The following is a 21,284-nucleotide window of genomic DNA, read 5'->3' as shown; positions in this document are numbered from 1 at the left end:
GTCCAGCGAGTTCTAATGTTTGCAATATCTTTATAAAACGCGGTTAAAAGCAGAAACTGTAAAGCACAGTTTTACAGTCATTTTTGGCACCCTAGTAATTCTAAGGGGAAGCTCATGCTTCCCAAGCCTTTTGGGTAATCAGGCCCTGCCCCTGTGCACGCCCCTAGACCTGACGACACAAATTTTGTTTTTTCAAAAATTCGATTTTTTTTTTGGAGTTTTTTTTTTGGCTTATAGCACGCAGTTCTTTGTCACCCCTTACCAAACTTTCAGAAAATTTGATAGCATACAAAAGAAACATTATAACAAAATTTGAAATAAAAATATTGAAAATATGATGAAATTTTAAAGCAATTAATTTTTACTGCCTGTGCGCGATAGATAGTAATTTATAACCTTCATAATTTTAAACCCAAGTAGATGTGGCAACTCATGAAATAGTTCCAGTTCAATATCTTAAGAGTTTAGAAAAGTATCGACGATCTTAATGAGTTGTATTTTAACTAGTCTCGAAAGCGCAATGAATCATAAGGGATTGTTTACAAATGTACTTTTTATCACGAATCACACTGAACGATTGCAGGTGAGTGTTGCAAATATGGCAACGATCCCTTATGATTCGTCGCCTATCCGAGAATTATCGAAATTTGACTTTTTAGATCACCAATATCTTTCTATATTTTTATGATACGCAACTGGAATTGTTTTAATCGTTGCCATAACTATTTAAAACACACGTTCATATTCAATTTTTTTTTTCAAATTTTAATATTATACTTCTCTTGATTCCTGTCCCATTTTATGAAAATTCGGTAAGTGGTGATGGAAAACTCTGCGTGTCATGAGCCAAAAGCTTCAGAAAAAAATCTCAGTTTTGAAAGAGATGCTGAAGTTTTCGTGAAAAAAGAGATACTTTCACGAAAATGTGAAATGTAATTGTACATAGTGAATAAACTAATTTCTGACATATAGAGCTTATTCGTAGATGTTTACGGTGAAGGATGATCAAAAAACATTTTCGTTTTACTCAATTTGTTGTCGGCCCCCTAAATGCGTGGGTGATTTAATTTTCATTTGAAAATACACGATAAAAGTTACAGAAAAATGGTCTCTTATTTCTCGAGAAAACAGTATTCTATTCTATTCTATTCAAGAGTCACAACTGACTTCAACTGCATTTATGTCGAGGACTGCATACTAAGTGCCTTGCCTCCATTGTTTTTATATACCGATAGATGGCAGCACCATCACCGGATCGAGCAGTTAATGAGAATTTAGAACTAGTCCAAGAGCTAATAGCTACCTGGTACTAGCACTCCCAGAGGTATCGTTTCACTTGGAGGACATTGAGATCACGAGCATATTTAACGTCGCCCAGTCCCCTTTAATGACGACGGTGGGTCTTCGATCAGCAAGGATCGAACCCGAGGCCCTCCGGTCCCGAGTCCAATGCCTTACCGATCAGGCTACCACGGCCCGAGAAAACAGTAAAAATAGGAATTTTCGAAAGTGTTCCAATACTTTTGGTTATACCGAGTGAGTCTAAACTCTTGGATAAAACTTTAAGGAGTGCTAGAGGGGAGGATAAGAAGCAAAAACGATAAAGGATTACATAGCCGCAAACGCAGTGCTAACGCGCTAGTTGCACACAAAGCCAGAAACTTATGGTTGCAAAACAAGTCACAATTATGTTACACACACAAAGACGATTTTACACAACATTTCAGTTTTTAAGAAAGGTTTAGAGCAGTTCTTAAAGGTTACGGCCTGTAGTAGCTCTAATACAAGCGTCGCAACAAAAAGCAGCGATCACTGAAAGGTGTCAAAAGGGCTCGTTATTGCGACACTAAGTGCTTTTGCAACGCATGCAGTACAGCTGCACGCTACAAATGTCAACAATCGCTTTAATCCATTCTTAACAACTAAAATGTTGTTTAAAGTCGTGTTTGTGTAATAAATTCATGACCTGTTTTGCATACATCAGTTTCAGGCTTTGTGTGCATGTAGCGCGTTCGCATTGGGTTTGCGACTGTATGTTTCGAAATTATTCTTGCTACCTTATACTTTGCCCAAGAGTTGAAACTCATCCTGTAGAGTTCATGTCCTTAACTGAGATTTTAAAACAATTCATTGTTCTAAAAATAAATGCTGGCTGGATAGTACAGGCGTATGCCAATTATCTGACAAAATAAGAATATTAATAGGGAAGTTGCAATCTATTAAATGTTCATATTTTGGCTATTGGATATTGTTAATTGACCCTCAAAACTAAAAAATTCACCATCGCCGAATTTTAAAACACCGTGGTTGATTTTTAATGAATTTTTAAAAATCCACGCGCAAACTGTGCTCTTCTGAAACGTCACGAGCCTACGTCACAGGGCGCGAATAGGCAGCCTTCCGCCGAAGATCCCTTGTTTTCGCTAGGGACATTTTGAGCGCGCTGATATTTTTATTTTTTAGAAATTCAATAATCCTTTTGAACACACTATGGAGGCCGGATTCGTTAAAGCACAATCTAAATAATCTTCCTGAAGTAACACCAATGAGATATTCGAATATTTCCGAGAGGATGAGAGGTTTAATGTTCCAGAAACTCGAGGAGTTTAATGCGAGGAGATAAGCCTTTTATGTTTCGTCTTCGAAGTCGAATGCACGTTCTTCGGTTTCTCCCATGACATGGGAACCGGTTCGCTAGCGTTTCTCTCCTATCGGACGTCACTTCCTATGCCATTTGACGTCACAAGGGCTTGAACTTTAAAAATTAATTAAAAAAAAACTACTTATTGTATCGCAAAAATTTTTTCACCTATGATGTTCATACATGTTACTCTATCATATAAAAATGAAATTGAAAAATCGAAAACTTCCCTATCGTCACCCATCAAATTCAAATTCAATTGTAACCCATCAGGTAAAAATAAACATTTATTTTTGGGTATTTATTAATTTTTTTTTGAAGGAGACAGGGGGGAAAGAGAGATTTTAAAATTTTATATGTTGTATGGAATATTCAAAAATGTGTGCTTTTATTGTTTTTTCTTGACTTAGCGTGATTCTCAGAATTCATTTTCAGTCGAAAAATTATAGTAATTAGGTTTGCATCCAATGAGCACTTATCAGGTTTTACTTTTTTTCTCTTTTTTTTCAGATGTGGAAATAATCAAAATACAGTCAAGCCCGCTTATTAGAATATCGGTTGAAAGAATACACCGCTTAATGTAATACATTTTCTAAGCATCAAACCATTGTAATTTGTTGTTTCGATCTCGGATAATGGAATATCCCGCTTAATTAGAAAAAATTTTCATGGAAAATTGGCTATTCCATTACGAGGACTCGACTGTATACATGCATAAACAATTACTCGAATTAATATGATCATTTACGTGACAAGTTCTATTTGGTTTGTTGGCCATTGTTAGGTGCACATTTTGCGTGTGGGTTTTTTTTTTTTTTTTTTTGAATAACCTTAAAAATATTTAGGATGACCCAGTTTGAAAGATTTGAATCCCATCACTGGCCATATCAGACTCGCACACCGTAATTTCGTTATTCAGACTAAATGAAGCACAACCGTTTGGACTTCATTGGTTTTTTCGAAAGAAATCAATTGTATAGTGAAATATGAGAAACAAGCAAGATAAATGAGCTAATACTAAGTAAGAGTGACATTATAGTTTTTGTGATCTCTTTATCCAGGACATCAGGATGGCTTACGTCGCGCAGCAGGCTTGGATCCAGAACGCCACTCTTCGTCAGAATGTGCTGTTCGTCAAACCAATGGACAGGAAACGATACGACGCCGCCCTGCACAGGTGCAGCCTCAAGCAGGACCTGCAGTCGCTGCCGGACGGCGACCTGACGGAGATTGGGGAGAAAGTAAGATTATGTTCTTTTCTTTTTTCTTTTCCTTTTTTCTTTTCTTTTGTGAAAATTTTACACCAATGGTGGAGCACCGGAAATGACTTTTAAAATATTAGTGTTCCCATGTATTTCCTTAAGGTGCCTCCCTTGAGAACATGCATTATGATCCCCATTTGCACTACGTAAAATTATTAATCTGATTTTTTTTATTAGAGTTTAAGTTAATATGACCATAGAGAAAGCAGTAATTTTTCAGCAAACGTTTCTTAACTCTAAGTTCCAAGAATTTAAATGTAAATTGAAACACATTTTTACCTGGAAATCGGTGGAACTATTCTTTTTGAAAAGTGAAATCATTGGATACTGTGGCGACCGATCAAGTTATGCCTAAAGGCCATATCACACGTAGCGAAATTCGTTCAACCTGACGATCAACTTCGGTTCGACTCAACCGCGAGAGCGAATTCCGACCGGAAAATCCCCGTGTGCTATGCTTTCCGAGGTTGAACGTATTCCATTCAACTTTTTATCTTCTCGGCAAAAAAGTTGGATCAACCTCAACTTTCAGCCAATCAGGAGGAAGCAATCCTCTGACCTGTTACGTCAAAATACAACATGGCCGCCTGTAACAACATCAACAGCGTGTGCAAGGAATGGAATAAACTGCTAGAATAACTTCAGGTGAGTTATTAGTACTATATTTTCGTCAAAAACAAATATAAAACGTAATATTTTATAAATCTCCACCTTATTATTGTGTTAAAAGGTTAATTTCTAGTTCAAAGTCGTCGTAAGAATTTCCTTGCCAAATTCGCCAATCTCGTAGTGTGCAATCTTGCCAAATCAATGAATTTTTATAAACAATCTGAAGCAAGAGCAACGGTAATGGGTCAATCCGTAGAAATCACCCAGGCCGTGTTGCTCGACATTTTTGATTTTCCTAATTTTTTTACTAGTAAATTCTCACTACTAGGTGAGTTCAAAAGTGTTAAAAGAAAATTTTTTAAGCTCATACTTTTTTTTAACCCACCACTTTAAGTTTGCTTAGTTGCCGTTTTTGGACCAAAAACAAGTTTTACGTAAATGCATCTAACTCGGTCAATTTTACAGTTATCAGGACAAAACAAAATCCATCACCAGAAGGATGCCCCAGATACGATTTGCTTGCAAAATATTATTTAAATGGTGAGAAAGGTGAAGAAAAAAAATAACAATTACAAACTGAAAATTAGCATAAAATACGAGTTTTAGTGCAACAAAATTAGTAAAAGGAGGAGAGTCTCAGCTATATTTTTTTTCTTCTGTAGATATAATATAGGACTACTTGTTGTAGGAATTTTAAACTTAAGAACTTTGTCCTTTTTTTTTTGCAAACTTTTTCAAAAATGGAAAAAATCGAATTTTGACTAAGTTTAAAGTAAAATATCTCAAAAGGGACTAGTGAAAAATTATGAAATTGATACAGGTAACACCTTTTTTATGACATGAAAATATGATTACAATTTGATGACTGAGACTCAACTGGTACTAGAGTTATAGAGCATTAAAGTTGGCCAAATATTTCATTTTCGCAAAGTTTAAAGCAAATTATTTCAAGTGGGAACGAGTGAAAAACAATGAAATTGATACAGGTAGCAGGTAGCACCGTTTTATTATATGAACCTATGATTACAATTTGGTGACTGAGATTCAACTGGTGTCAGAGTTATAAAGCATCAAAATTGGCCAAATATTGCATTACACATACACAAAGTTAAATATTAATTCATAGATAAGCTTCACTTTCCAAACATTTAATAGAAACAAAAGTTCATCTTCTTTAGCAAATTAAATTCATGCAATAGAATTATGCACAAAAAATAAGCAAATGAATAAATGAAATAAATGTTTAGCTCCTTTGTCCTAAACATTTAAGTATATACACATCATAAATCAATTGTTATTAATAACAACACATTTTTTTTTTTTTTTTTTGCTACAATTTATCATCTTTTACTTAAGTTTTCTTCTGTATGTAAAATACCAGACACCCGGTTATCACATTCAGAGGCTAGAGGCAGATGTTATCGCTGAGATGACATCTGCCTCCAGCTCGGTTATTCGCTCTTCCGGACTGATGAGTTCCAATAAAAACGAAACTGTAGTCTCTGGATATGATAATCGGGCTGTCTGGTATAACATGTGGATTGTTTAAAAACAGCACACACACCATGCCTATACTTTACGAAATACATTGATTTTACATTTCATAAAAGCTAGGGGGTACTTTGCCTGTCCTCCTCCCTGTATAATATTCATGTTATATATACTTGTCTAATTTGTTTTCTTAATTTTAGATTATGTGAGACAGAATTTCAAGTTATTGCTTACAGATGCAGTTATAGAGGTTGCAGTCAAAAACTGTTTGTTCCAGGGCGAAGTTAATTATTGTTGAACTTTGAAATGTAATTGAAATTATGTATTAATACATATGAGTGTGTGTGTGTGTATGGAATTTATTGTAAATAAAGTTTATGTATAAATTTTATGTGTCAGTTTCTCTAAAGAATACTAGAAAAAAATGAACTTTTTTAATTTTTTTTTCTTTCTTGGTATATATTATAAAAGATAATGTTCCTTCAGTATGCTTTGTAAAAACATCTATGAAGCATTGTTCTTCTCAGAGAACAAAAGTAAAACAACTCACAATTTCTTACTTAATTGAATGTACCTGCATGACTCAATTAAATCAATAGAACCATTTTAAGTCCAATTTTTCAAACTATGAAAAGTAGTACAAACCTGCCTAAATCAGTAGAAAAGTTGGTATTCTTGCGTTCTATGTAACTTGTAAACTATGCAATAAGTACTTTATACTCTTCACTATTTAAAAATTTAAATTTTGATTTTTTTTAAAAGTAATAAATTTTTTGTGCATGTGTTGGAAAGATAAAATAGAATGGGTCATGTACAGAGGTTTCATATAAAAACAGTAGCATGTATATATAAAAGTAGAAAATTTTGTTATTCCACTTTTTGTGCATTGCTAAAAAGATTTCTATTTTAACAACTAAACTTGGTGTACATTCAATAGCAAAATAATAATACTTAGACGAGGTTGGGTTTTTGACAAAAAAAAAAAAAAAAAAAAAACCTGTTTTTGAAATGACCTGTTAAAAACTCCAATACTGACATTGATAGTTTTTATAAACACATATGGTTTCCTGATGCTGAAAAATTATTTCACATTATATCATTAAAATTAATAGTTTAATTAATAAGTTTGATTAAAATTAATTGATAAATTTTCTTGTAAATTTGTTACACTGTAAAAGTAGTTATGGATAACAGTTACAGCTTGTTTTCAAAGTAGTTTTGTTTTAAACTTTTTAATAACTTAATTCATTTGTAACAATTAGATACAATTAATTTTATCAATCAAAAAGGCTTTCTGGGAAAGGATTTATGCAATGTCTCTTTTCTTTTGAGTAAAAATGAAACTAAGTTGATCAGAACTCAATAGTTAAGTATAATAGTATCTAAATATTTTGAATGGTGATATTTACTTTTTTTTATGTTATTAATTTTTTCTCTAATATAAATATTCTCTGTTTATAGAGGAACTAATAGTTGCTTGATACAACCAAAGACATAAATGTCAAAAACTTAAATACCAACTCTAATAGCTTTTGTAGCGGTTATCTCTCAATTCAGGATGTCCCAGCAAAAGTGTGATGGGAAAGTTTTAGACAAAACAATATACCCCTGTTCAGCATCAATAGAGAGGATATTCTCCAGTTTTGAATTGATCCATTCCAAACTTAGAAATAGACATGGTGTGCAAAAGGATTTGAAATTAGTATTTTATCACTGCATGGTTTGAGGAGAAAAGATTTAGAGTGGGAATAAATGTAAATGTTGACTAAAGATCCAAATTTTATTAAAGTTTGAAAATTAAACTAGACAAATGTATGCATTGCCTTTCACTTTCAGCTTTAAAAAAAAATTAAGGAATAAATAGTCATTATTATTGTTACTATTCAATATACTGCTATTTCCATTACTTGTTATCCTATACTAATAGTAGCTCTTTTATTCATCTCTCTCATTCTACAGACAAGCAGCTTGTTGAATCAACATTCTGTTTGGGATTTTTTACTAAACATATATTTTTTTTAATCCAAAAGAGTCGAAAAGTTTCCTCTAGTGTATGAAATCAAAATACTTTAAACTGAGAATCATTTGTTGTAGCAATTTCATACTAAATACAAATTTTTTAGTCAGGTTTTGGGCAGATAAGTGTTTAAAAGTAATAACTCAGAAATGTCCATTTACTTGATTTATAATTGCTGTTATTAAATTTTGTCACATATTTTAAAGTGGTAGACAAGTTTACTGGTTTAAAAATCACAGCTTTTACATAATTAGACAAGTTATTTATAAATATCGACTCTTACTCAGGTCCAGATCTACATGCCCGCAGTTGGGGGGTCAGGGCAACGACCCAAGAAATTGGAAAACTTTTTAGATAAACGAATACACTTAAACCTTCAACGTTGCAAACACATTTGGGAATTTCTGTAAAGTATCAGGATAATTAAAAGATTTTATTTGGGAAAATCAGCAAATGTGAAATAAATACATAGAATTACCTTAATATGAGCCACGAAAATGTCCGTTTCAAATAAAATTATTAAAAAAAAACCTTTAAATATATTATGAAAAGCAGCAAGACTAATCAAAGTGTAAAAAACGTAATAGTTACATAAGAGTTACCTACATTTGCAAAAAAAAAAAAACTTGCTAAGACCCAGAAAGATGGATAAAACAAAATTTTTTATTGTAAAAAGTTTCTTATGGTCCATTGATTTTGTAATGAACTTATACGTAAAATGAGAGGAAAAAAAATCAGGAGTTAAGAATTTCAAACTCCCTCAAAAACAAAATAAGTCAAAAAAAAAAAAAAAAACTTTGTCTGATAATTAAAATAACCGTTTAAAACATAAACAAATAATAATATTGAATTTAAAAAAAAATAGTGAAGAAAAGCTTCCATGGTTTTAATCAATTCTTATCGGGGAAGGGGGGATCAAAACTTACAGATCCAGGCCTGCTTTTACTCATTGTTTTTAGGTAAAAGGGCTGTTATCGCTGTATTGAGCTAGTAAAATTAACATGTTTATAAATCACTTTTTCATAATTTCGAATGATTGCAACTTTCAAAACTGAAATTTATTTACAGTTTTGAAATAAATTGAGAAAAAAAAAACCCATTAAATCCAAAAAACATCGCTCAGAGTACATTGTGCTAAGTCGCCTAAAGTGGTAGACAGAAGCCACGTTTAGGATCAACCCTTCATTTGAGAGCCTGGAAACCCTGTTCAACTTCTCCAAGAGAAAGTTGAATGAAAGCTTGAAGTTGAACGGGTAGGTTGAGCGAATTTCGTTACGTGTGATATGGCCTTAATACACACGAGGCAAATTAGTTGAATCAACTTTCGAAAAAGTTTCACGGCAACTAGGTGACTGGCGTTTCTTGTTGTCTTCAGGGACTGATTTACGGCAGGGAATTCGGGGCCCGGGGCACCAAGGGAAGGGGGGCACCAAATTTCTGTCATTAAATTTTTTTTAAGGACCAGTGTTCGGGGCCTCTAACTAAAGGAAACAAAAAATTTTTGTCATTTGACAAATTTTTTTTATTAAATGAAAGCATGTTAGCCAATTGTTGTGGAGAACGATCATTTTCGCTATTGAAGAGAATTAAGTGTCCTTTGCGTACTCTCATTTCTGATGGGAAATTATCTTTATTAGCTCTGTTATCAGAAGAAGGAAGTTTGACCTAAAACTTGATTATGAGGACATTATAGATGAATTTACAACAAGAAAACAAAGGAGAAAATATCTAAAGAAGCATTGATGCGCAGAAAGCACATTATGATTTACCTTTACCATTTGTATCATAGTTTTTCCATCCGCAACTGTAAAAAAATTTCTAACATGAAAACCATAAAATTATTTTAGATTTATAATAAATGATTTCTTTGCAAAACATCTTGATAATTAACTTTTTTCATATGAAATCGATATTTTAAAGTTTTCTTTCTATCAAAATAATATGCAACACTTACCTTCATATTTTTGTGTGGGGGGGGGAGGGCACCATATTTGTCAGTGCCCGGGGCACCCAGGTGTGTAAATCGGTCCCTGGTTGTCTTCACACAACTTAATCAACTTCGAATTTATTCGAGCAGCTACTCCCCCCACAACGCTTTTAAAACTGAACCAAGTTGACTCAGGTAGTTTACTCGTGTGTATAACGAACGCTTGGCAATGTCCCGATGAGTTGAATCAACTAAGAAGTTGATTCAACTCATCGGGATGAGAATAGTGGCGGCACATGTGCCTGATGAGTTGACTGTCGTCTGAAGGATGCCGGGCGATTCTAACGCTTTTTAATAACCGCCCGTTCAAAAGTTGATTAAGCTATGGTGTCTCGTGTGTAGGAGGTCTTAATCTCTTCAAATTCAGTCGCTCGCACTGCAAATACATGCCTTACAATCTATTACCGAAGTTTTGTGATATTATATAGAATTAATTCTACTTTTTTGTGGGTGGCCTACCTTAGGAACCCTAGCCATCTTTGGTTCATCTACCTTATCCCATTTCATCATTATATGTTTGGCTTAAAACTTGCGTGTTCTTTTTTTCTTTGCCCAGGGTGTGAACTTGAGCGGCGGTCAGAAGCAACGAGTGAGCCTGGCCCGAGCTCTGTACCAGGATGCAGACTTGTACCTTCTGGACGATCCCCTGAGCGCAGTGGATTCCCACGTGGGAAACCACATTTTCAAGTACGTTATTGGACCAAATGGAGCACTGAGAAAGAAGGTAACTGCTATTTTAGATCTGTACTCAAGCATTGAATGGAATAACTCCTTAAGATCCTCAGAGTAGGAGGAGTCGGGGGACATTAGTCCTAGTCCCCATTTTACTTCTCATATTTTATCTCTTCAAAAACGTAAATGAAAAGTTTGGTTTTCTACCATGAATTTCATTAACCATTTCCCATCATCCCCCCTCCTTTTTTTTGAAACTGTTCAATTCATAAAAATGTCTTGAGCAAATGTACAGTCTTGAGCAAAGAAGAGACCGAGGGGACATGATTCAGCTGTTTAAATTTATTAAAACGAAAGATGTTACGGGGCTAAAGTTTAGCACTGAAAAGAGGACAAGGGGTCATTGTTTTAAGCTATTTAAATCTCAGGCTAACATGGATATTAGGAAAAATTATTATTTTAGCAGGGTAGTGGAACCTCGGAACAGCTTACCGGAAGAGGTGGTAATGAGCAAAGGAGTAGACAGTTTTAAGAGGGCCATTGATCTTCACTGGGGATTGTAAATTGACTAAGACCAGTCTAGCTGGGCCCAGAGCCTGTTGCTGGTCGTCACTTTTGTATTTGTACTTGTATTTGTCTTTTTATTAATTTTTCAGCAAAACTTTATGAAGTGGACCCGTGCTCGGAGCACGTTGGTCCACATTACGAAAACAGCTTCAGTTACAATTTTAATGACATATCATCCAATATTTGTATTTAACTTTTTTTTTTGTTTGTTTTGGATTAATTATTATAAAGTTTAAAGATCATATTATATTTAACTCAATATTAAACTAACCAACTTCTGTTGTTGCGATATTTATGCCAGAACCATCTGCATTTTTTATGGACAGTAGTTTTTGTTCTCAGTAATAAGCTAATGTTCGCTGAAAAGATTGATCCCACTATTCGCAACTCCAATAAATTATAGAGGGCGCTGCAACTACTGTCTAATGGTGGATGAAAAAGTTAAAACAAACAAATGCCGTAACTTATAACTTTTGCATTGAAGTTTAGTGAATGACAGTAATTTTACTTTTTTAAGCTTTCTTTTCTTTTCTTCTGAAATCACATTTCACCACAAACTGTCTGAAGCCAGTAATTTACCCCAAAGAAAACACGTGGAATGGAATGTTTTACCTTTTTTCAGTAGTATTGTTAATCCCCGCAAGGTGGCGTATTCGAGCTCTGGAGTTGCGAATGTGAGGAATACGCAACACTCCGAATATAGCAGACGATTAAAATTTCCTAAGAGAAAAATTTGAAAAAGGAGGAACGCTGTTTGATACTTGAAAAACTTTGGTAGATAAAAATCGTTTAAATTTGTTATTGTGGAATATTTATGCTTCAAGAGCAAAGCGATTTTTAGAGAATAAGCTACGTAAATTTATTTTTATTCTTTGAGAGGGAAAATAATTCTTTAGCATCAATAGCTTTAACTTCAGGTAAAGTTTGACTTTTTCCACCACTTACATGCAAATATTAAACAACTTTATTTAAAATTTGAGAAGTTTAGTAATTGCTTGACTTTTAGTTGCCATAAATATATTTTTCAATGCTATCTTCACACTGATGAGCCATATACAGCAACTCTATTACAAATCCGGCTAATGATTCATGCTCCAAATCCGGGTCATCTCTATGTTGTCCTTCCAGACGCGCATCTTGGTGACCCACGACCTGTCCGTCCTGCCGGAAGTGGACCAGATCTTCCTCATGTCCGAGGGCCGGATCCTGGAATCCGGCACCTACGAGCAGCTGCTGGAACAGAAGGGGGAGTTCTTCAATCTCATCGAGGAGTACAAGAAGGACCAGGCGGAGAAAGAAGATGATGACAAAGAAAGCGTGAGGTAAGATAGCACAAGATTCATTTGGAGACAGATTTATAATTAGACGTACAAAAATTAAAGATGTAAGAACTTATTTTGAGTATAAATTATTTAAATTATTTGATCGATGCTATTCGCTCACAATTTCAGTTTCGAATACTAGGAACTCGTGATCCAAATATCCCTAGATTTTTTAAAACCAATGACGTCTTGAACTCAATGTTTTTCGCAATCACGAATACCAATAGGAGCCATTTGTTGAAACAAAAAAAACCCAACGAGTATTGTCCTATCTCAATTCGTGATAGCGAAAAACATAATTTGAATTTCAAGTCTTCAAAATTCAAAGATGTTGCGTGCTGGATGTTTTTTTTTTTTTCAAATCGTTCTATTTATTGTTGTTATTCTTTTATTATTATCATTATTGTCATTACGTAGACAATAAATCTCTTATTTTGATAAATTATTTTCTTTTTTTCTTTCCCCCCCCCCCCCACTTTTTTTTTTTTGACAATTTCTCACGGATTGGATATTGAATACCACCATTTTATCATTTAACATTAAACACTTTTAGTTGATAACTCTGAATAATCATTCTTTAAATTGTAGTTATTTTTACTTTCTTTTAGAAATTTGCTTTCTTTTTTTCTTATCTTTCTTTCCTTTTTCTTTTCTTTCTTTTCTTTTTTGTAAATATATTTAGCTACGGTACTACTACAGTTATTCTTTACTTTATTCTACACTTTTCTTTGACATGCAAGGTGTTTTTTTTTTAATTATAGAAAAATATGAAGAAAATAAAGGGGAGAAAAACTATGAATGCCTTCTTTAAACTTTTACAACTGAATTTTCAAAACTTTGAAAGATGAAAACAAAACAAGAAAAAAAGGATACCTCATTGGTATACTTTTTGGTTAATAGCGAATGCCCTCCTATGTCTAACTGCCATATCTCGTCTTGTTCGGCAGCCTGTCCCGCCAAAATTCCGATGATGTATCAGAGCTGAAGGCGCAGATGGTCCTCACCGGATCCCGCCAGTTGTCTCGCTCTATGTCCCGACAGCTGTCCCACACAGACGACTCCAAGGACACGCCACGGAAGACCAGGACGCTCATAGAAAAGGAGAAAGTTGAAGTTGGAAGCGTGAGTATAAACTCTTTCATCGCTTAGTGTGCGCTACTTTTGCCCAACTCGTTGATATTCGCGTGGACATTTGAAAACAGCGATTTTGTGATTATGGAAATTTACCAGAACATTCCTGTATAAGTTGTATAGTCCGATTTGATTGATTATAATCCTTTGTATCCAGTACGTAAAACACCAATCAAAGGTAACAATAACTTCAGATTTAGTAAATGAAAAAAAGAAAAAATATTTTCTCTTTCTTCTTCTGCAACATCGAACTGTATGTGAACATAAATTATTCTGTAATGGTGATTTTTCTTCGCTGTTTTTACTTTTAATTGTGAGAAAAGTAAATACACTCAGTCTTATGCTTTTTGTATTCTAATTAAGTATTTGTTACTAATAAATTAAGTTTAATGCTATATAATAATTCAATCTTTTTTTAATGTTTTTTGTTCCCGACAATCGATAAAATAAAAAGAACATGTTAGGATGCGTGTTAGAGTATAAAATGAGAATGGTGGACCTTCGATCCTGGATCCCCCCCCCCTTTGAAAAACCCCTGTGTGCGCCACTGCCGACTATACATTTGTATCAAACGAACGAAAGAACGCCAAAAGCACCAGCAGAGCTTTTTGAAGTGAAACTTTTTATACGAGTACTTTGAAAATCTGATCCCGCAACCATTTTGTGTGACGGAAGTGACGGAGTTGTTTGCTGTAATTGTTGCAAAAAAGCAATGAAAAATAATAAGAATTATTCAGTTTTGTTAATAAATTGAACAAATTAATTTCAGAGTTAAATTAAGCAAGCATACATATTTGTGAATTTTGGGCAGATTAAACTTTTTAAATAATGAAGGTTTTCGGAGATTTCTTGGATTCAAGTCATCAGTTTAAAGCGAGATCCAAATTGCTTTACTTCAGTCTTGAAATTAGTTAACTTTTGTTATTAAAATTAACTCTATAACTACTAATATTTTTAACTAGTAACTTAGCCAAAGAAGCCAGCAATCTAAACTATGACAGTTATAACGTTACTGCTAATGCAATAACTAAATCTAAATGAAGGGAAAAATTAATTCCATCGTAAACAATATTAATACAGACAGAATCACCACAAAATCATTGTTAGTTTAAGAACCAATCATCACAGAGGCATGAAAATCAACAGGGAGGGCATTAGTGACTGAAGAAATTGCGATAACTGCCCAGATACGCGCAGTCAGCGGGCCACGTTTTTGACTGCCCATCTATAAGTGCTGATCTAAGGAGAATAATAGTTATGTCATCATCGGTAGAGCTCTAACTGTCGTGGGCAGGCAAATGGCAGTTTCTGCAGAAATAAGTTTTCGAGATGTTTGAACAAAAAAAAAAAAAAAAACGCGTTTTGAGAAGTGATGAAATTAGACGTCAGCCCATTAGACGGCATTAGAATTCAGCGGAAACCAAATGAACAAGCTTGCACAATAAAGCTCAAGTACAATAGATGTCAAAAATGAAAATAACTCAAAAATTTGCAGCTACTGCCCTTTACCTGCCCACAACAATATATGTCAAAAGCATTAATGAATTTGCACATACTGACATCAAGATCAAGACACGGCTATATCTAATACGACTTTCATATAGACACGACTATATATATATATATATATATATATATATATATTTAAAGTCTCACTCGAAGATAGCTCAGTGGCAAGTGTTCTAAACAACAACAAGAAACACAAAAGAATATTAACCATGTAAATTGAAAATCGTGTAAATATGAAAAGTTGAACAATATGAACACTAAGATAAATAAACAATAGAATGGGCAGTAACTGCTACGTTATCAAAGAGCTATAGCAGTTACTGCCCATTCTATTATTTGGTTATCTTAATGTTCATTTTGTTCAATTTTTTATATTTACATGGTTTTCAATTTACATGGTTAATATTCTTTTGTGTTTCTTGTTGTTGGTTAGTACACTTGCCACTGTGCTATCTACGAGTGAGACTTTAAATATTACAATATGTAATATACATTTAATACTATAGCTGCATTTGCGCTCTAGAATATTTTACTTCAAGTTTTAATATATATATATGTATATATATATATATATTCAGAAACCCTGATAGAGTAAAATGTTCACTGCCTTTCTTCTTCTTCTTTTTTTTTTTTTAATATTTACTTTCCCTTTTTTTCATCAGTGCTATTAAATCTGATTAATATTTATAAAAACAAGATGTAGTAAAAGAAATCCAAAAAACTTATAACTTTTATCAATTTATTTGCAGGTAAAAGCTAACGTGTTCTGGACGTACATCCGCAACGCTTCACTTCCCCTGACTTTGTTGACACTGCTGGGATTTGTAGCTTATCAGAGTTTTGAAGTAAGTGCATTTTTCTTCTTCTTCATCCCCCCTCCCCCCTCTTTGGCGATGATGATGTTAAAAGATATATTGGTGGGGGAGAAAGAGCAGCGGAGTTATTAGAGACGGAAAGGAATGTTCTTTTCAGAGTTGCCCCCCCCCCCTCCCGAAAGCGTGTGCACCGCCACTTAAATGCTACGCATCCTCACCCATGTAACTATGTTTCTATAAAACAGAATTCAGCTCACTTTATTACAAATCATTATTACACACTATTACAGTATTAGTGCAAATAAATCGGCATAAATTAATTAATTAAAGATAATTTTTTTTGATAATGGTACTTAAACAAACGAAACAGAAATCTAGCCTTGTATTTATATTCAGTGGTGCAAATACTCATGGGGGCCAAGATTTTCTGTGACCATACCAGTTTACGAGACCGAGGGCTCTGGGGTACAAAGGTTATGTGGTCAACGAAACGCGGAACCCTCAGGATTTAGTTCCCAAGCCCGCTTGGTACTCAATGGATCGATAATCCAAAAGAAATATTTTTGACACCTTACAAATAAAATAAAGGTTTGTATATCTTTTAAAAATATTTCCAGAAAATTATTTTAAGATGCTTAGTTATTATCAAAAGCTGTTTACAAATTCTCTTTTTCAATACTTTACTAGTGTAAAAAAAGTAATATTTAAAAACAATTTTAATTTTGGCATAGATTAGATTTTCATAATGTGTACTACTTACCGCTTAAAATCAGGGCTGCGGAATAGGAGTGGGAGTCGGGAGCCGAAGGTTAGAAGTTCCAAGAATCGAAGTTGGAATCTGTCTGGATGAAATATACCAGAAACAAAAGTGACTTTTCATGAATAAGCTTTTATATATTTATTTTTTAAAATTATTATTTTTATTTATATTTTTATTCTTAATTCTTATTTTACTTTATTTTATTTCAGTTTGCTTTAATTTTTATTTCAACCTTAATTTAAAAATTAAAAAAATGTTATTTTATTTTTGTTCCATTTTATTTCACTTTATTTTATATTGTTTTAAATTTTATTTATTTAGCCCCAAAAGGGGAGATTATTGTTATCCCGTACACACCACGGGGGGGGGGGGGGCGTCTGCCGTTTCATAGCTTTTTGTGCATTTCGAATGTAGCGTTCATGTTCTTGATCTATCTCGATCAGGTGGGTTCGAACGTCTGGCTGGGAGCATGGAGCAGCGATGAACCCCTTCCCGATGGATCCCAGGATGTCTCGCTGAGGAACAGAAGAATTATTGTGTACGCTGTTCTTGGAATAGCACAAGGTATGATAGGCAATTTGCAAATTAATTCTGAAAAAAGGAAAACAGAAATAATATCACCAGACAAATCCTTCAGGTTAGACAAGGTGTCACAATGCATTGAAATTGAAAATATAAATTGAAATTGAAAAATATGAGAGAATAAGAAATGTAGGCGGTATGGGGTAAAACAGTACACCACCTAATTCTTCTCTCAAATGTTTAATTCAAATTTTATTGGCTGCTTTAGAATTGACGTAAAGGTATTAAGATCAACTTTTGAGTGTTGCAATCAAGAAATTATATACAGTAAAACCCCTTCTAACAGATACCCCTCAAATGCGGAAACCTCTCTTATAGGGCTCGACCGATGGCATTTTTTGGCCGATGGGCCGATGCCGATTGTTAGCCGATTGTTCAAAGACGGCCGATGGCCGATGGCCGATTGTTTTCCTCCGAATGGCCGATTGCCGATGGCCGATGCCGTTGGCCGATGGCAAAAAAAAAAAAAAAAATCAAACACAAATAAATTGATAAGATTATCAGGGATTTAAAGGATCATTGGTTCATTTCACTTAACTTCCTTTCTACGAATAAGGAATCGTAATCACAAAAAAAGAAAGAAAAGAAAAATCAAATTTCTTGACCTAAATTTCTATTTTACGATCACCCAATTTAAACTTCACAAGTTTTTTCAGCACATCTGTACATGCATATTTACCTAAGAATATATAGATAACCAAAATATCCATTTTGAACGCCTCCTGAGTTAATTATCGCAAATTCCCTTGTGATGTCTTCATGCGCGTAAACTTTCTTCACTCATAAACATTATGAAATAGTAAGTTGAAAACTCATACGTACGTAGTATGATCTGAAAGTTCAAGGACAAGTTGTATAAAACCTTACCCTGAATAGTTCACATTACCGAAGCACAATTATCTACAAAATAGCCTTGGACGACTATGCACTTCTGCCAACATTCGTATAGCTTTTAGAAGCACTCCTGGAAGACATTTTTCTGAACCTCCTAAAAGGCTACTTTAACTTCATCGTGGGGACGAAGGCAACTTTCATGTTGAGGATGCACGGTTCGATTGGTCAATACTCTGATATGACAAACAAATAACATAAGGTTTTGTCGGACTTAGCTCCATATGACTTTTACCTGTTCCCAGCAAAAAAAAAAAAAAAATTTGCATGGACGCCACTTTCTTCCGTCAGGAGAAGATAAAGCTGCATCATAAGAAGGTAGCGAAAAATGGCTCCCAGGAGTGATTCCAAAAGTTATATGAACACTGGCAGAAGTACATAATCCCTCAAGGTGTCCTTTTGCAGGTGGATGTGCTTCGGTAATGTGAACAATCCTGGGTAAGGTTTTATACAGCTTGTCCCCGAACTTTTGGATCGTACTACGTACAATTTGTTACGTGTTGTTGTTACGGTGTAGTTATGCTTCTCCTTTTTTTGACAGCTGTATGATGAAAGAGAAAGAACAACAGTCAAAAAAAAAAGAAAGAAAAAAAAACCAAAGAGACTGTTTAATAACCTATTGATTTGTTTTCTTTTTTTTTTTTTAATTGAACATATAACTAAGATTTCAATAATATTGTAATAATGTATGGATTTAGGTACATTAAAAATAGTTAAAAAACATTAAATTATGTTGTTTAATCCTTCAAAAAAAAAAAAAAAATAAAATAAAATAAAACTATGAAACCGTCAACAAATTACGCAATTAAATTGGAAAGATTGCACGTAGACATTTTTTAGTCATCAAATTAAACGAAAAAGATAACAGATAAATTACAATATTAAATCATAATAGAAATATTTTTGTACTTATTTAAAATTTATGAATAGAAACGTTTGCATTTTTCATAAAATCTATAACAGTGACATAAGTTTTGCTGAAAAAGGAAATACCCATGAAAAGAGCGAGGTTCTTAAAACGAAGCAACAATAAACAAATTCAATATTTGCATTAAGTTAATAACTGAATAAATATAATACTTGATCTGTTGTTTGCACATAATATGGAACAATTTGATTGTTTAATCTTTTATGAAGCTTTACAAACAAGTTCAAATTAAATTTTTCAATTTAGCAATAATTTTCTGAAATTTAAAAAATTGCATAATAGAAAATCCTTGAAACTATTCTATAAAAAACGAAAATAACTTATTCATTGATTTTATATAAATACATAAAAATAGTTACTTACAACAGAAAAAAAATCGATCGCTATTAATGATGCAAAAAAGATGGCGCATTACGAAATATAGGTGAAACAAGTATGAGAAATACGCAAAATGACATTTCTTGACAAAAATAAATAATCGCTAAATATTTAAGAAATGCTTGAAACGACGAGGGAGGGTTGGGGGGGAGGGGTCACCCTCTGATTTTGGTGTAACTCACACTTCGGCACCAACTTCGGCCTCATTTTCTTAGTACAGAACCGCTACCACCAACGCCTCGGAAGAGTTTCTGAATCTACTTCAGCACTTCTGAAGAAAAAATTCAAAAGTCCCTTTGATTTCCGAATTATGTCACCATTCAAAACGTCTTTAATCAGTTTGTTACATTAATGCTCTAAATTCTTTCTAAACAATAGATAAAGTTTGAAAAACAAATCTCTAATTTTATGAATGGTGTTAGTTTTAAACAACTCAGAAGTACAACTAGAGTTTAATTTCAGAAATTAAGGGAGTGGGAGGAGGGGCACGCAAGTGTTCTCGGAAATTGAAAAAATAGTCGTAAAAAATAGAGTTCAAAATAATCATAAACATGGCCAGAAAAAACCTTTTAAAACTTGCACCCGAATTCGTTTTGACGTGCAGTGGCGGATTTAAAATTTACCAAATGTTGCAATTGCGCGAGAGGCCCCATAACCATAGGGGCACCGTTGGAGTTACAAAAATGCTTATGATAAATGTTTTACAACTTCTGTGATAGAGAAATAGGGCCCCAAAATGTATTTCAATGGGCCCCAAACTTGTAACTCCACCGAAGCGATACAGAAAAGACTGCATTACTGTGATTCCTATTACAAATATCAAAAAATTAAAAATTACCGTCGGTTCAACGGGAACTTAGCAAAATGACCCAAAAACCGGTTTCGCCATCCTATATTTGTTTCCACGTTCTCCAATTCGGCAATATATCACCAAATGATCGTCAGTCTGAGACGCTATATTAGTTTTGCATTGAAATATGTAATTAATAGCCACAAAAAAATGAGTAAACTGGCTTTTTAGAGCACCCGATCGAAAACAAAAGGGAAGTGCACAACTGGAACTTACGCACACCCCGAATGCGAGAATTTAACCTTCTACAGCTTACCATTTTTGAGTTATGACTTATGAGAGATATATACGTACATCCAGCTGCAAGAAACAACGCAATAATTAACTTGTTTGTATCTGAATGAAAAATTAAAAATTCCTTCAGGGGTGATAAAATAGAAATTCATACTGAAATTCAAGTAAAAAATTTTATAAGAAAACAATAACTCCCTTTACTATGTATTAAAAAGTAAAACAGCAAAGATCCCTTTTTTTTTTTCAAAAACATCGGCCAATTCCATCGGCTTTTCGATGCATTTTAAGGCCGATGGGCCGATGTTTCCTGCAAGTTAGCATCGGCCGCCGATGCCGATGCCGATGGCTAAATTGTTGAACCAACCGGCGCACAGTGGAGTATTTGACTGAAAATTCTGGACAAAAGTCCAAAATTAAAAATTTACCCGATTTTTATGAAAATTTATTCCATGATAGTTGACTAACTGGTGCATCGATCAGCACCTGTTTTGGAAACTTGAGTCACATACAATTGCTCATAGCCTCGGTGAAAGATGAGATTTCTATAAGAATTTTCGCTTTTTTGTTACGTTTCAGCTTAATTATTACGTTTCAATGTAGATTTTTTTGTGGCTTTCTAAATGAATGGAATTGAACCA

At 33.8% G+C, this 21,284-nt stretch overlaps 1 protein-coding gene across 1 annotated transcript in view; it reads left to right on the top strand.

Annotated features, from left to right (window-relative positions):
* The window catches only part of LOC129222047 (multidrug resistance-associated protein 1-like), an 83,600-nt gene that overhangs the window by 18,174 nt on the left and 44,142 nt on the right, over window positions 1–21,284 (top strand). The window contains exons 8-13 of the mRNA XM_054856465.1: window positions 3,703–3,882; window positions 10,564–10,731; window positions 12,375–12,568; window positions 13,516–13,690; window positions 15,958–16,053; window positions 17,227–17,347. Coding sequence (XP_054712440.1) covers window positions 3,703–3,882; window positions 10,564–10,731; window positions 12,375–12,568; window positions 13,516–13,690; window positions 15,958–16,053; window positions 17,227–17,347 — 934 coding nt within the window. The remainder of the gene's footprint in view (window positions 1–3,702; window positions 3,883–10,563; window positions 10,732–12,374; window positions 12,569–13,515; window positions 13,691–15,957; window positions 16,054–17,226; window positions 17,348–21,284) is intronic.

Source organism: Uloborus diversus, chromosome 5, assembly GCF_026930045.1.
Source record: "Uloborus diversus isolate 005 chromosome 5, Udiv.v.3.1, whole genome shotgun sequence".
In the NCBI taxonomy this organism is placed as follows: domain Eukaryota; kingdom Metazoa; phylum Arthropoda; class Arachnida; order Araneae; family Uloboridae; genus Uloborus; species Uloborus diversus.
Note: the sequence above shows the minus strand (reverse complement) of the source record. Positions and strands in the feature narration are given on the sequence as shown.